Source organism: Sorex araneus, chromosome 1 (assembly GCF_027595985.1).
Source record: "Sorex araneus isolate mSorAra2 chromosome 1, mSorAra2.pri, whole genome shotgun sequence".
In the NCBI taxonomy this organism is placed as follows: domain Eukaryota; kingdom Metazoa; phylum Chordata; class Mammalia; order Eulipotyphla; family Soricidae; genus Sorex; species Sorex araneus.
Window position 1 is genome coordinate 127,611,911 of NC_073302.1, and position 16,292 is coordinate 127,628,202.

General features: G+C 39.9%; 1 protein-coding gene across 1 annotated transcript in view; it reads right to left on the reverse strand.

Annotated features, from left to right (window-relative positions):
• The window catches only part of C6 (complement C6), an 80,406-nt gene that overhangs the window by 17,732 nt on the left and 46,382 nt on the right, over window positions 1-16,292 (reverse strand). Inside the window, exon 10 of the mRNA XM_004605536.2 lies at window positions 433-599. Within this exon, the coding sequence (XP_004605593.2) occupies window positions 433-599 (167 nt within the window). The remainder of the gene's footprint in view (window positions 1-432; window positions 600-16,292) is intronic.

Consider the following 16,292-nt stretch of genomic DNA (forward strand, 5'->3'; position numbering starts at 1 on the left):
AGACTGGTGAATTTAATCAGTGGTGATAGAACAGAAACAGAATGTACAATTATATTATCTCACAGAGCTATAAATGAAGATGTAGACATGTTCATCACATAAAATGTTGCAAGAAAAATATAGACATCAGATTTGCCATATACTCGAGAATCACAAGAGTAATCCTCAGAGCAAGTCGGAGCCATTTTAGTCACTAAAGTCCCTTCCCTGGCATTTTATGCGTGTTAGGAATTTTAAGTACTATACTAGAAAATACTTGTTTGAGTAGCAAAAGTAATAAATGCATAGTTTAACACGACAAAAGGCACATTGTGCACTAAAGAAAGACATTTCTTTTCTCATCTGAGAGGAAGATGGAAAAGGAATTGTGTTGTACTTTCTGAGCGGCTAGAGACTGCTTTGATTCTCTTACCTATAACTTTCTGATCTTACCTCAAAGTCAATCACAGCAGGATTTTCCTTCACTGATTCTAACCACTCAGAAAACACCTTGTCCTCTGGACCCGAGTTCCCTTTCTCCCACGCCAAAGCTGCAGCGAACTCACTCCTGCCACCTTGAACCAAGGATATGGACTTCTCTGCTGCCTGCAAAAATGAACCTGCAAGGTGTTTGGGGGAAATTATCCGTTTAATTTTGTTGCAAATTTCAATTTTAAAGTAAAGGTTATTTACACAGTAGGAATAATAGATGGTGTGAGCATGTAATCGCATTTACTAAGTTAACTGAAAGCCAGAGAACACTCCTCTCATTGCTGTAGGGAATTTAATAACAGAAATTACAATAACAGATACCATTTATTGGATATCTTGTATATGTTAGAAACTATACATTTTATGTTATATAAATATCACAACTGTCCTTAGAAGTACTTTTATAAACATGGGCCTTGAAACCAGAAGTAGTTTGACCTAGAACACCTGGTCCCTAAGAGGTCAGGTTGGCATGTAAAAGCAAAATACAACATAAATATTAGGACTTCTGAGAGACCATCTCAGACTAGCAGACTGGAGACATCTAATTACAAAAATGGATGATAGAATGCCTTTATGCTTCAGGAAAGATGTCAAAGGACAGTTAACAGAAGAGATAAGAAAATTAAACCTTAAGTTAAAGTTTGGCACAGGAACTGTAGCGATGGTGCAGTGGATAGTGTGCTTGCCTTGTACCTAGCTGACCCAGGTTCAACCCCCAGCACCCATATTCCCCCCAGCTCTTCCAGGAGTGATCCTTTAGTGCAGAGCCAGGAGTAAGCCCTGAGTACAGCCCAAAAAGAAAAAGAAAAAGAAATTTAAGTTGGCGCAATGTTTCTTTAGAGCCAATGATAGTTAAAGTATAATTACATATACTTCCCTTTTATACAAAATTTCAAATTTCTATTAACTAATAGTGTATTTAACTAGTATGAGTAGGGAATGGAGTAATAGAATATAGTACTGAGAAAAAAAATCAATTTCAAAGGAAGCTAGTGGTGAAAATGAGAGCTGGACAAGAATTATATTAGGTACTGGTGGAGGGTTCTTAGACACTTTGGAAAGGAGGAAGTTTGAAAAGATAGATTAAGGAAGGAGAAAGGGATATGGGGGGAGGTAAGGAAAGTAAAGGAGCAGTAAACAAACAATAAAACACTGATTGTATAACACTGGGTGGTTTCTCAGTTAAGAGAGAAAAAGAAATCTTGTAATTTTTCAGTTTCTATAAGTTGAAGACTGTGGGTCCATATTGATGTTTTCTCATCTTAATTGTTTGATGGCAACTATGTTACTTGGTCTAAATTTTATTCCACAACATTCCATGTTTTCCTATTCTAGTATTGTTTCATATTTTTAAATGAAGACAAATTAAAAAAGAAAAGTAAAAAATCCTACGTGTGCAATTCAGTGAATTTTTACACAGTGAACACATCCATGTATCTACTATCCACATTAAGGAACAGAATATCAACAACACCCCAGAAATGGCTTCATTTAGTCATTATCCTGTCTTCCAATTCAGTCACCAGTCTTGTTAGTAACACCATGGATTAGCTCTGCCTATTTTTGAACCTTATGTAGAAGATCATAGATAGTCCTCTTTTGTGGCTATTTTATTCACTCAGTCTTTAATTTGCTATGCTGCAGTAGTTAGCTCATTTTCACTGCTGTATAATGTTAAACCTTGTAAATACATCACAGTTTTACCCATTTTACTTTGGAAGAGAATTAAGTTTCTATTGAGTTTTGCCTGGACATTTGAGTTATCTCCAGTGAGTGAATGAAACTACTTTTTAAAATTTTTTAAAAAATTTTATTGAATCACTGTGAGATAGTTACAAGCTTTCATGTTTGGGTTACAATCTCACAATGATCAAACACGCATCCCTCAACCAGTGCATATTCCCCACCACCAATATCCCGGGTATACCCCCCTTTCCCACTCTCCCCCTGCCTCTGTGGCAGACAATATTCCCCATACTCTCTCTCTACTTTTGGGCATTATAGCTTGCAACACAGACACTGAGAAGTCATCATGTTTGGTCCATTATCTACTTTCGGCACACATCTCCCATCCCGACTGATTCCTCCAGCCATCATTTTCTTAGTGATCCCTTCTTTATTCCATCTGCCTTCTCCCCTCCTCTCATGAAGCAGGCTTCCAGCTATGGGGCAATCCCCCTGACCCTTGTATATACTGTCCTTGGGTGTCAGCCTCATGTGATGTTATTTTATACTCCACAAATGAGCACAGTGTCTCTATGTCTGTCCCTCTCTTTCTGACTCATTTCATTTAGCATTATACTCTCTATGTTTATCCATTTAAAAGCAAATTTCATGACTTCATCTTTTCTAACAGCTACATAGTATTCCATTGTGTAGATGTACCAAAGTTTCTTTAATCAGTCATCTGTTTTTGGGCACTCGGGTTGATGAAACTACTTTTAACATTATGTATTGCGTTTATTACATGTATTGCTTTTGTTACATGCCCATACTTCTGTTGAGAACATACCTAGTGTCTCTGAGCAATGGTTATATGTATATTCAGCTTTAGTAAATACTGGCAAAGTTTCCAAAAGTGATTTGACCATGTATATTCTCACAACTATGTAAGAGAGGTGGAGTGGTGAAGTACACAGCCAACACTGCTAACTAAAAAAGTTTCTCTATTTATATGAGTGCTATGCTATGATTTTACTTTTATTTCTCTCTTTGATGATGATCATCTTGTTTAAAATTTTATTTATGTACTTTAATGTATACAAAAGCCATTACTGTTAATAGAATTCTAGAGTTGAAATTGAGTAGATAGCAAAGCTCTAATATTAAAATTCATAAATTAAAATTATTTTTAATGTGAAAATTTCTATATCCCACCATGAGGTCGTTCAGACCTTGTCTAAGAATTTACTAAGCTATTTGTTGCTAGTTGAGCCTTCTATGTTTTGAGTTTTTTTTCTTATATTTAATTGGCATCTATGTTACTTTCCTATCTAATTTGATGTGCTCCTACTGGAATCTCAGTATTGAGGAATTGAAGTGTTATTAAATACTTTTTCTATTTTATTAGATTACTTCTATTCTGATTTGTTCGAATTATTTCTTTTCTGATTTGTTTGAATTATTCACATATCCTGGATTTAAGCCCTGTGACAAATTTCTTTATGTACATTCTTTACATTTCTACTGCCATTTTCCTATATCACATGCCATTATTATATGTCCCTGGAAATGAAAAATAGTAGTAGCTGATATGAACTGAGAATTAATACAAATTAATGTTGTTCTAATAATTTTACATAGTTTTATTTATCATAGTAATCATAGAAAATAAATATGATTGATCTTATCATTATTATATTCAATATTTGAGAAATCTAGAGCAGAGAAAGATTAAGCTCTTGATGTCGGTCACATAATCAGAGTGCAGTCAGAAATTTCAGTACAATTGCAAGGTTTATAAAGTACCATATCTATAAATTATATTTAAGGAGAATATTTCCTTTTCTTTTCTACTTAATAATTCTTGCTTTTTCCCTACTGATAACAGTAATGTATTTTGTTCAATGCCATGCCTGTAAGTTTCTTGATAAGGTATCTTTGGATGCTATATTCAATATTTTTAAATCATAAAAATTTTCATAGTTTTATATACTCAGAGATTTTTCCTACTTGGAAATGGAAGCTCTTTTTACCACTCACAACACTTAGTTCCCTCTCCCCTTTCCTTTGTTGTTATTGTGATGAAAGTGTTGTTAGGGGCAGGGAGAAGGTGGGACATGTGTTTGTGTTACTCACCAGGGGCTTCTTACACTTGGTTGGCACCCACTAAAGACTGAATATTTTGGCACAGGTAACACAAAGAAAGGCTGTGACACTGCACTGCAAGGAGTACACTGAAGGAAGCAAACGTGGAGCTTCTTGATGGCTGGCTAGCACATGCTCTACCACTGAACCACAGCCCCTGGTCCTTCACAATACGTGTTGACACTTTGCAGATCATACTTTGGAGTTTTAGAACCGTTAGTAGGATTAGTATCAAATCCTTTAGCAAGGCATGTAAATCCTATTTAATGTGAACAAAGCTTATCTTTATAGTTTCATTTTTAAAATGTTTGTTCAATCCAGACTGAAATACTAATAACTCTTGGGCTATGTGGGTTTGAACTGAATTGCATTTGAACAATTAAATGCCATTGTTTTGTGTTCTTGAGTTCTGCTGTCATGGACTCAGTCAACCCCTCTGTCAGCTAGTTGAATCCATAGATGCAGAACATGAAGACATAGAGAGCTAACAATAATGTGGATTATGAAGGGTGTGGGGCAAGTGGGGGTGGGGAGAACGTGTTGATACCTGCAATGTTAAGTGGACAAATGTACTGGTTCGGTCATTTGTTTATTCATTCTTAATTTTCTGGACCTCAATTTTCTAATTGACAAAATAGAAACAATAATTGTACCAGACTCATAGGGTTGTTTTGAGCATAAAAAGTTAACACACAGAAAACATTTAAAACAGAGCCTGGTACATATTAAGAGTGCAAATAAACATAGATTTCACTCATTTTCTTTCCCTAATAATAATTCATGTATTCATTGAAATATACCTATTATACATCTATTGACATATAAACTGAGGTCTCGGTAACCATATCAGTGTCCCAAATTTGTTACATTTTATTGGTTTATTGGAGGAAATAGAGAAGACAAAAAATAGAGGCGTGGGAGTGTGGGGGCTTACTGGATAAAAGCAGTTAATTTCATGCATGTGACCATGAGTTCTATCTCTGATGCTACCCACATGTTCTGAATATGGTCCTAACATCTCTACAACTCTACTCTCTGGGTCCCTGGACAACAACAGAGTATGTGATCCCTGGCTCTTAGCCAGGTGTGTGCAAGTGCAAGTGTGATCCCCGTGAGAACACACATAAACAGCTCAGCAGCCCCTAGCAACCACTGCAACAGAATATGTACAAGCACTACATTAAATGAGCACGACTTGTGATAAATTCCTGTGTAAGCAATACAGCTTAGTCCATACTAAAATGTGCAACTCCTGGCCAGCACTGCAACAAGAATGGGGGCACCACATCTAAGTGCATGCATGCTCTTTACAGTGACAACAATAGCTAAAGCAAAAGAGCGGAGAAAAATAAATATGATTAGTGTTTTGTGATCTTGCAAATGTACTTGAAATGAGGACAAGTATGAAGGCAGCAAAGTCTAAATATGAAGGTTATAACAAAGAAAGACTTGTTGGAAGAAATATCTCAAATATTGCTAAAATATATAATTTCAGGATTTGAAATATTTACTTAGTGTATTAAATAGTTAAGCAACACAGAACAGAAGAATTATTCCCCTCATTATTCACTTTGTTTTCCCCCTCTTATTTTTACTAAGGTGTGATTGACAAGTATAATTGTAGTATGCAGAAGCCCCCTCCCCGCCCCCTGCCCGCCTCGGCTCGGGGCTTCTCCTGAAGCCCCTGCCTGGCACCTTTCCGCCGCCGCCGTCGGATCCTGACCAATCTCTATCCTGCAGAATTCATTCCTTCGAAGAACTCCCTCATCATCTTAGTTACTATATGTTAATGCTCAACTAACCCACCCTATCCTAACTTCACGAAAACTGTCAATGAACACATCAACTTGCACACAAAAGTCCTCTGTCAAAGGAGCATAGCCCAAAATCTTCAGTTGAGGTTCCTCCCAAGCTAACGAGAGCTCCAGACAGTAAAGCCCATAACAACATGAAGAAACAGAGAAAATCCCCACCACCAGTAGAGAACCAAGAAAACATCTCACTAACCTCACCAGCGACCTCCCAGAAACACATCCTCCTCTCAGATAAAGAATTCAGAGAGGAAATTGTGAGGATGGTTCACGAACTCAACACAACTATGGAACGAACATCCAATAAATTAAGGGAGGATATGGATGCAGCGTTGGAACGCTCCACCAAGATAATCCAGGAAGAAATGAGAGCAGAAATTTCAAAGCTAAGAACAGAAGTCACACAACTAAAAGAATCAGTAGATGAAATGAAAAACTCCGTAGGAGCCCTCAGTAGTAGAATGACTACAGCCGAAGACAGAATCAGTGAGCTTGAAGATGAGCTGCACAAAGCATATAGGCAACAACAAATAATGGCAAAAGACCTCAAAATGGCTCTAGAGCGAGTTAGAGTCCTAGGGGATGACCTCAGGAGAAACAACATAAGAATCATGGGAGTGCCAGAACCACACGGAACCAATCCCAATGAAAAAAACACCATTAAAGACATCATTGCTAAAAAATTCCCAGAGCTAGAGAATGCGGACATCCAGATACAAGGAATCCGAAGGGTGCCAGCTAAAAGGGACCCAACTAGAAAATCCCCAAGGCATATCATAGTCAGAATGAGGGATGCCGTGGATAGAGACACAGTACTGCAAGCAGCAAGATCAAAGAAGGAGATCATATACAAAGGCGCACCCCTCAGATTCACAGCAGACCTATCAGAAGAAACCCTCCAAGCCCGAAGACAATGGTGGGATATAGTGAAAAAACTTCATGAAATGAATGCCTCACCAAGAATACTCTACCCGGCTAAACTCTCAGTTAAACTTGAAGGAACCATACACTATTTCATGGACAAGCAACAGCTCAGGAACTTCATAGACTCAAGACCAAACTTAAAAGAAGGACTCAAAGGGCTACTATAAGACAAGGAAAAAGACCTATAAGAACAACAAACCCTACAGAAAAATGACACAAAATCCCATGACAATAATTTCTCTTAATGTTAACGGGCTAAATGCACCAATCAAGAGGCACAGAGTGGCAAAATGGATTCAGAAACTAAACCCAACTTTCTGCTGCCTACAAGAAACACATCTGAATAGTCAGAACAAACACAGACTCAAAATCAAAGGATGGAAAACAATCCTGCAAGCAAACAGCCCCCTCAAAAAAAAGGCGGGGGTGGCCATACTAGTATCTGATAGCATAGATTTCAGGCTGAAAAAGATCAGAAGGGACAGCAAAGGTCATTTTATATTCATCAAGGGATATATACAACAGGAAGAAATCACACTCCTAAACATATACGCACCTAATGAACGACCAGCTAAATACTTAAAAGAACTCCTAACAGAATTTAAGGAGGACATAACAAGCACCACGATAGTAGTTGGAGATTTCAACACTGCCTTATCACCTCTGGATAGATCGACAAGAACAACACTCAGCAAGGAAACGATGGCCCTGAAGGAAGAAATGGAGGAGACAGGGCTAATAGACTTATACAGGGCTATATACCCCAAAAAGAAAGAATACACATTCTTTTCCAGCACACACGGAACATTTTCCAAAATAGACCATGTTCTGGGCCACAAGCTATACCTTCATAGAATTGGCAAGATAGAAATTGTATCAACTATCTTTTCAGACCATGATGCACTGAAGATGGAAGTTAATCATGCACAGATGAGGAGGACCAAATCAAACACTTGGAAGTTAAACAACTCACTATTGAACAATGAGTGGGTCACGGAGGAAATCAAGAAAGAAATTAAGAGATACCTCGAAACAAATGAGAATGAAGACACAAGCTATCAGAACCTATGGGACGCGGCTAAAGCTGTGTTAAGGGGAAAATTTATAGCTCTGCAAGCCTTCCTCAGAAAGGAAGAAAGGGCCTATATAGATAGCTTGACTTCGCAGCTCAAGATCTTAGAAGAGGACCAGCAAAAGGAACCCAAACCAGATCGAAGGAAAGAAATAATAAAACTTAGAGCAGAAATTAACGATATGGAAACCCGAAAAACAATCCGTAAGATCAATGAAACAAAGAGCTGGTTCTTTGAGAAAATAAATAAGATTGATAAACAGCTAGCAAGACTCACAAAGAAAGAAAAAGAGAAAACCCTAGTAAACCGAATCAGAAATGAAAAGGGGGACATCACAACAGAAACCAAGGAGATTCAAAGGATCATCAGAGACTACTTTGAAAGTCTGTATGCCACGAAGCAAGATAACCTAAAAGAAATGGACGAATTCCTTGACTCCTACAATCTCCCAAGACTGAGCCAAGAAGACGTGAAATACCTCAATAGGCCCATAAATATCAAGGAAATCGAAACTGTAATCAAAAGTCTCCCCAAAAACAAAAGCCCAGGTCCAGACGGATTCACTGGCGAATTCTTCCAAACATTTAAAGAAGACTTGTTGCCAGTTCTCCACAAGCTTTTCCAGGAAATTGAAAAGACAGGAACCCTTCTGAACAGTTTCTACGAGGCACATATCTCCCTAATACCAAAAGCAAACAAAGACACCACTAACAAAGAAAACTATAGACCAATATCCTTGATGAACACCGATGCGAAGATCCTCAACAAAATACTAGCAAATAGAATCCAACAACTCATCAAAAAGATCATACACCATGACCAAGTGGGATTCATCCCGGGGATGCAAGGATGGTTTAACATTCGGAAATCAATCAACATAATCCATCACATCAACAAAAGTAAAGATAAAAACCATATGATCATATCAATAGATGCAGAGAAAGCATTTGACAAGACCCAGCACCCATTCATGATAAAAACTCTCACCAAAATGGGTTTTGGAGGAACTTTTCTCAAGATAGTCAAAGCCATCTACCACGAACCTAGGGCAAGCATTATCATCAATGGAGAAAAACTAAGGGCTTTTCCTCTAAGATCGGGGACAAGACAAGGATGCCCACTCTCACCACTTCTCTTTAATATAGTATTGGAAGTATTAGCAATAGCCATCAGGCAAGAAAAAGATATTAAGGGGATTCAGATCGGAAAGGAAGAAATCAAGCTCTCACTATTCGCAGACGATATGATGCTATACCTAGAGAAACCTAAAAGCTCTAGTAAGAAACTCTTAGAAACAATTGACCTATACAGTAAAGTCGCAGGCTATAAAATCAATACCCAAAAGTCCATGGCCTTCCTATATGCAAACAATGAGACAGAGGAAAGGGACATGAAAAAAGCAATCCCATTCAAAATTGTGCCCCAGAAAATCAAATATCTTGGAATCAGCTTAATTAAAGAAGTAAAGGACCTCTACAAAGAAAACTATATAACTCTACTCCATGAAATAAAAGAGGACATGAGGAAATGGAAACATATCCCCTGCTCATGGATAGGGAGAATAAACATTGTCAAAATGGCAATACTCCCAAAAGCATTATACAGATTTAACGCGATCCCTATAGGGATACCCATGGCATTCTTCAAAGAAGCGGAGCAAGCAATCCTGAAATTTATATGGAACAATAAACGCCCACGGATAGCTAAAACAATTCTTGGGAAAAAGATGATGGGAGGCATCACCCTCCCCAACCTTAAACTCTACTACAAAGCGGTAACAATTAAAACAGCATGGTACTGGAACAAAGGCAGAGCTGCAGACCAATGGAACAGGGTGGAATATCCCCACACACAACCTCAAATGTATGATCATCTAATCTTTGATAAAGGAGCAAGAGATGTGAAGTGGAGCAAGGAAAGTCTCTTTAACAAATGGTGCTGGCACAACTGGACAATCACATGCAAAAAAATGGGCTTAGAACTCGACCTGACACCATGCACAAAAGTCAGATCAAAATGGATTAAAGACCTCAACATCAGACCACAAACCATAAGGTACATTGAAGACAAGGTCGGCAAAACCCTCCAGGATATTGAAGATAAAGGTATCTTCAAAGATGACACGGAACTAAGCAATCTAGTAAAAACAGAGATCAACAAATGGGACTACATTAAACTAAAAAGCTTCTGCACCGCAAAAGATACAGTGACCAGAATACAAAGACTATCTACAGAATGGGAAAGGATATTTACACAATACCCATCAGATAAGGGGTTGATATCAAGGGTATATAAAGCACTGGTTGAACTCTACAAGAAGAAAACATCCAACCCCATCAAAAAATGGGGCGAAGAAATGAACAGAAACTTTACCAAGGAAGAGATACGAATGGCCAAAAGGCACATGAAAAAGTGCTCTACATCACTAGTCGTCAGAGAGATGCAGATCAAAACAACCATGAGATACCACCTCACACCACAGAGACTAGCACACATCCAAAAGAACAAAAGCAACCGCTGTTGGAGAGGATGTGGGGAGAAAGGGACCCTTCTACACTGCTGGTGGGAATGCCGGCTAGTTCAGCCCTTTTGGAAAACAGTATGGACGATTCTCAAAAAACTAGAGGTTGAGCTCCCATTTGACCCAGCAATACCACTGCTGGGAATATATCCCAGAAAAGCCAAAAAGTATAGTCGAAGTGACATATGCACTTATATGTTCACCGCTGCACTGTTTACAATAGCCAGAATCTGGAAAAAACCCGAGTGCCCTAGAACAGATGACTGGTTGAAGAAACTCTGGTACATCTATACAATGGAATACTATGCAGCTGTTAGAAAAAATGAGGTCATGACGTTTGCATATAAGTGGATCAACATGGAAAGTATCATGCTAAGTGAAATGAGTCAGAAAGAGAGAGATAGACATACAAAGATTGCACTCATCTGTGGAATATAGAATAATAGACTATAAGACTAACGCCCAAGAATAGTAGAAATAAGTACCAGGAGAATGTTTCCATGACTTGGAGGCTGGTCTCTCATTCTGGGTAACTCAGGGAAGGGACCACCAAGTAAAATGTGGTTGGAGGTCATGTGGGGGAAGGGTGAGGCGGGTGGAATACAGACTAGAGACTGAACACAAGGGCCACTCAACACCTCTATTGCAAACCACAACACCTAATCAGAGAGAGAGAACAAAAGGGAATTCCCTGCCATAGTGGCAGGGTGGGGTGGGGGGAGACGGGTCTGGGGAGGGGGGGAGGGATGTTGGGTTTACTAGTGGTGGAGAATGGGCACTGGTGAAGGGATGGGTTATTGAACTTTGTATGGGGGAAGCATGAGCACAAAGATGTATGGATCTGTAACTGTACCCTCACGATGACTCTCTAATTAAAAATAAACTAATAAAAAAAATAAATAAAAAATAACAAAAAAATAAAAATAAAAAAATATAATTGTAGTATGCTTAAAGTACAATAATGTAATGATTTGCTCTACATATACATTATGAAATAACTTCCACAATCATGTTAACGAACAGGTCCATCTGTTCTCATGATTTAAATTTTATGGCATATTTAAGCTTATTCTCTTAGTGGCTTTTAAGTATATAAAACTCTATTGACTCTAGTCATTTATATGAACTTTAGAAGATCATAATTCAAGTTGTTGTTTCAAGTTTTTCTCCTTTGACCAGTATGCCCCATTTTCTCCACCCTTCAGCTACTAGCAAGTAGCATAGTACTCTGCTTGTGTAGGTTATTCTTTCTCTATCTGATTTAATTTACTTAGTGTGATGTTTCCAAGGTCTATCCATATTGTCACAGAAGGCAGTTTTCTTCTTTCACCCATTGATGCAAAAGTCTGCATTCATGTCTTGGCTATTGTCAATAATGTAGAAGTGAACAAGGGGAACAAAGGGGTGAAAATATGTTTTTCAAGATATTTTCATTTCATTTCATACACAGACACATATATTCAGATTCTATATCTGATTGAATTAATTTCTTAAGGAATCTATACTTTTTTCCATATTGTTAAATGACCCTAGTTTCCCATCAATTGTGCACTAGCATTCCTTTTGCTCTACATCCTCAAGATACTCATAAACTCTGCTTTATTTTTTAAATGTTCATTTTATTTAATTTTTTAATTTTTTTTACTTAATCCTTATTTATTGATTAGTAGCCTCACAATAGAGTACTATGCTTTGAGGATATGCACAATATTTTACATCTTTTTAAAAAAATTTATTTATTTTTAATTAGTGAATCACTGTGAGGCTACTAAATGTTCATTTTAAAAGATATTGTATTTTAGCTTCCGGACCCAGCCTGCTCCGCGGCCCTGAGCACCCCGGGCTTCCCTCCCCTCCGGACTGCCAGCCGAGTGGCCGGCACGCCGACCCCAAGCGCCGCCGCCGTCCTGTCTTCCGGCAAAGGTCTGTGACGCTCCCTCGACCCGCCCTTCCGGACCCAGCCTGCTCCGCGGCCCTGAGCACCCCGGGCTTCCCTCCCCTCCGGACTGCCAGCCGAGTGGCCGGCACGCCGACCCCAAGCGCCGCCGCCGTCCTGTCTTCCGGCAAAGGTCTGTGACGCTCCCTCGACCCGCCCTTCCGGACCCAGCCTGCTCCGCGGCCCTGAGCACCCCGGGCTTCCCTCCCCTCCGGACTGCCAGCCGAGTGGCCGGCACGCCGACCCCAAGCGCCGCCGCCGTCCTGTCTTCCGGCAAAGGTCTGTGACGCTCCCTCGACCCGCCCTTCCGGACCCAGCCTGCTCCGCGGCCCTGAGCACCCCGGGCTTCCCTCCCCTCCGGACTGCCAGCCGAGTGGCCGGCACGCCGACCCCAAGCGCCGCCGCCGTCCTGTCTTCCCGCAAAGGTCTGTGGGAAAGGGGCGTGGCCTAACCACCAGGGGGCGTGGCCTAAGAAAAGTGGGCGTGGCCTCGTTGCCGGCGGCCGCCGCTAATGCGGCGGAAAGTAGTTTTCTCAACATCCTATCCAAGACTAACATCCTAGCTATTTGCAAGCAGTAGGACAATAAAACACAAGACTTCACATAAGAACATCTCAGTAGGAGACCAGGTTCTACACCGGCAAGTAAAAAGCCAACCACTATTAACTGAGCCTATCCACAATCCTTTTTCACAACAAAAGGAAACAGGGACACTCATCATCAAGAGCCCTCTTTCATATCACCACAAACAACATGAAGAAACAGCGAAAATCCCCATTGCAACCAGAGGACGATCAAAGGAATCCAGAAACCTCAATGGGCGCCTCCTACAAACTTGACCTCTCTGAGAAAGAATTCAGACTTGAAATCCTCAACATGTTCAATCAACTCAATGCAAAGATGGACAACTTCAAGGAAGACCTGGCGGAAACAATACAACAGACAGCCGACAAAATACGGGAAGAAATGAGAGCAGAAATAAAAAACCTTCAAAAAGAAATGAAGGATTCCGTACATGAAATCAAAAACTCTCTGACTGCCCTCAACAATAGGATGACTGCAGCCGAAGACAGAATCAGTATGCTTGAAGATGAGCTGCAAGAGGCCTACAGGCAACATCAAACCATGGCAAGAGACCTCAAAATAGCTCTAGCCAGAATCAGAGTCCTAGGGGATGAATTCAAGAGGAACAACATTAGAATCATTGGACTACCAGAACCACAGGGAACCAACCCCAACGAAAAAGACACAGTCAAACAAATCATTGCGGAAAACTTCCCACAGCTGGACAATGCAGGCATCCAGATTCAAGGCGCCCGGAGAGTGCCAGCTAAAAGAGATCCTAACAGAACAACCCCAAGACATATCATAGTTACAATGATGGACATCTTCCAGAGAGACACAATACTCCAAGCAGCAAGGTCCAAGAAGGAAATCGCATACAAAGGAGCACCCCTTAGGCTCACAGCAGATCTATCAGAGGAAACCCTCCAAGCTCGAAGGCAATGGTGGGATATAGTGAAAAAACTCAATGAAATCAACGCTTCACCAAGAATACTTTATCCGGCTAAACTCTCATTCAAACTAGAAGGAATCATACACTACTTTGGGGATAAACAACAGCTCAGGAACTTCATAGACTCAAAACCAAACCTAAAAGAAGCACTAAAGGGGCTATTGTAAGACAAGAACAACCTCTACAAGCACAACAAACCCTTGCACAAAGACGGCACAAAATCCCATAACAATAATCTCCCTTAATGTCAATGGTCTGAATTCACCAATTAAGAGACACAGACTGGCAAAATGGATTCAGAGACTCAACCCAACCTTCTGTTGCCTGCAAGAAACACATCTGAATAGCCAGAACAAACACAGACTCAAAGTCAAAGGATGGAAAACAATCCTGCAAGCAAACAACTCCCTCAAGAAAGCCGGAGTGGCTTTACTAGTATCGGACAACATAGACTTCAGGTTGAAAAAGATTAGAAGGGATAGTGAAGGCCACTTTTTATTAATCAAGGGATGTGTACATCAGGAAGAAATCACACTCCTGAATGTCTACGCACCCAATGAGGGACCAGCTAAATACCTACAACAGCTGCTAAGAGACCTCGAGAAGGACATCTCGAGCAACACAATAGTAGTTGGAGACTTCAACACTGCACTGTCTCCTCTGGACAGATCTAGAAGATTAAAACTCACCAATGAAATACTGGCTTTGAAGGAAGAAATAGAAGAGAGAGGGCTAATAGATCTATACAGGGCTTTATATCCCCAAAAAAAGGAATACACATTCTTTTCCAGTGCACATGGAACATTTTCCAGAATAGACCATGCGCTGGGCCACACAACATACCTCAACAGAATCAACAAGATAGACATTGTACCAGCTATCTTTTCAGACCATGATGCACTGAAGATAAAACTTAACTGTGGACAGATGCAGAAAACCAAATCAAACACCTGGAAATTAAATAGCTCGATATTGAACAATGAGTGGGTCAGGAAGGAAATCAAGGAAGAAATCAAAAGGTACCTAGAAACAAATGAGAATGAAGACACGAGCTACCAGAACCTGTGGGACGCAGCTAAAGCCGTTTTAAGGGGAAAATTTATAGCTCTGCAAGCATATCTCAGGAAGGAAGAAAGGGCCCACATAAATAACTTGACTTCACAGCTCAAGACCTTAGAAAAGGACCAACAAAAGGAGCCAAAACCAGGCAGAAGGAAAGAGATAATAAAACTTAGAGCAGAAATTAATGACATGGAAACCCAAAAGACAATCCGGAAGATCAATGAAACCAAGAGCTGGTTCTTCGAGAAAATAAGCAAGATTGATAAACCACTAGCAAGACTCACAAAGAAAGAGAGAGAGAGAACCCTTATAAGCCGAATCAGAAATGAAAAGGGGGACATCACGACAGAAACCAATGAAATTCAAAAGATCATCAGAGACTACTTTGAAAATCTCTATGCCACGAAACAAGAGAACCTAGAAGAAATGGATAAATTCCTAGACTCCTATAATCTCCCAAGGCTGAACCAAGAAGACCTGGAGTACCTGAATAGTCCAATTAACATCAAGGAAATTGAAATGGTAATCAGAAGTCTCCCCCAAAACAAAAGCCCAGGTCCAGACGGATTCACTAGTGAGTTCTTCCAAACATTTAAAGAGGACCTTTTGCCAGTCCTTCTCAAGCTCTTCCAGGAAATTGAAGAAACAGAAACCCTCCCTAACAGTTTCTATGAGGCTCATATCTCCCTAATACCAAAAGCAAACAAAGACACCACAAAAAAAGAAAACTACAGGCCAATATCCCTGATGAACACAGATGCAAAAATTCTCAACAAAATATTAGCAAATAGAATTCAACAACTTATCAAAAAGATCATACACCACGACCAAGTGGGATTCATCCCGGGGATGCAAGGATGGTTTAACATCCGGAAATCAATCAACATAATCCACCATATCAACAAAAGAAAAGATAAAAATCATATAATCATATCAATAGATGCAGAGAAAGCATTTGACAAGATCCAGCATCCGTTTATGATGAAAACACTAGCCAAAATAGGTATAGAAGGGACCTTCCTCAATATAGTCAAAGCCATTTATCACAAGCCTATGGCAAGCATTGTCCTCAATGGGGAAAAACTAAGAGCCTTCCCTCTGAGAACAGGGACGAGACAAGGATGCCCACTCTCTCCTCTTCTGTTCAATATAGTACTGGAAGTACTTGC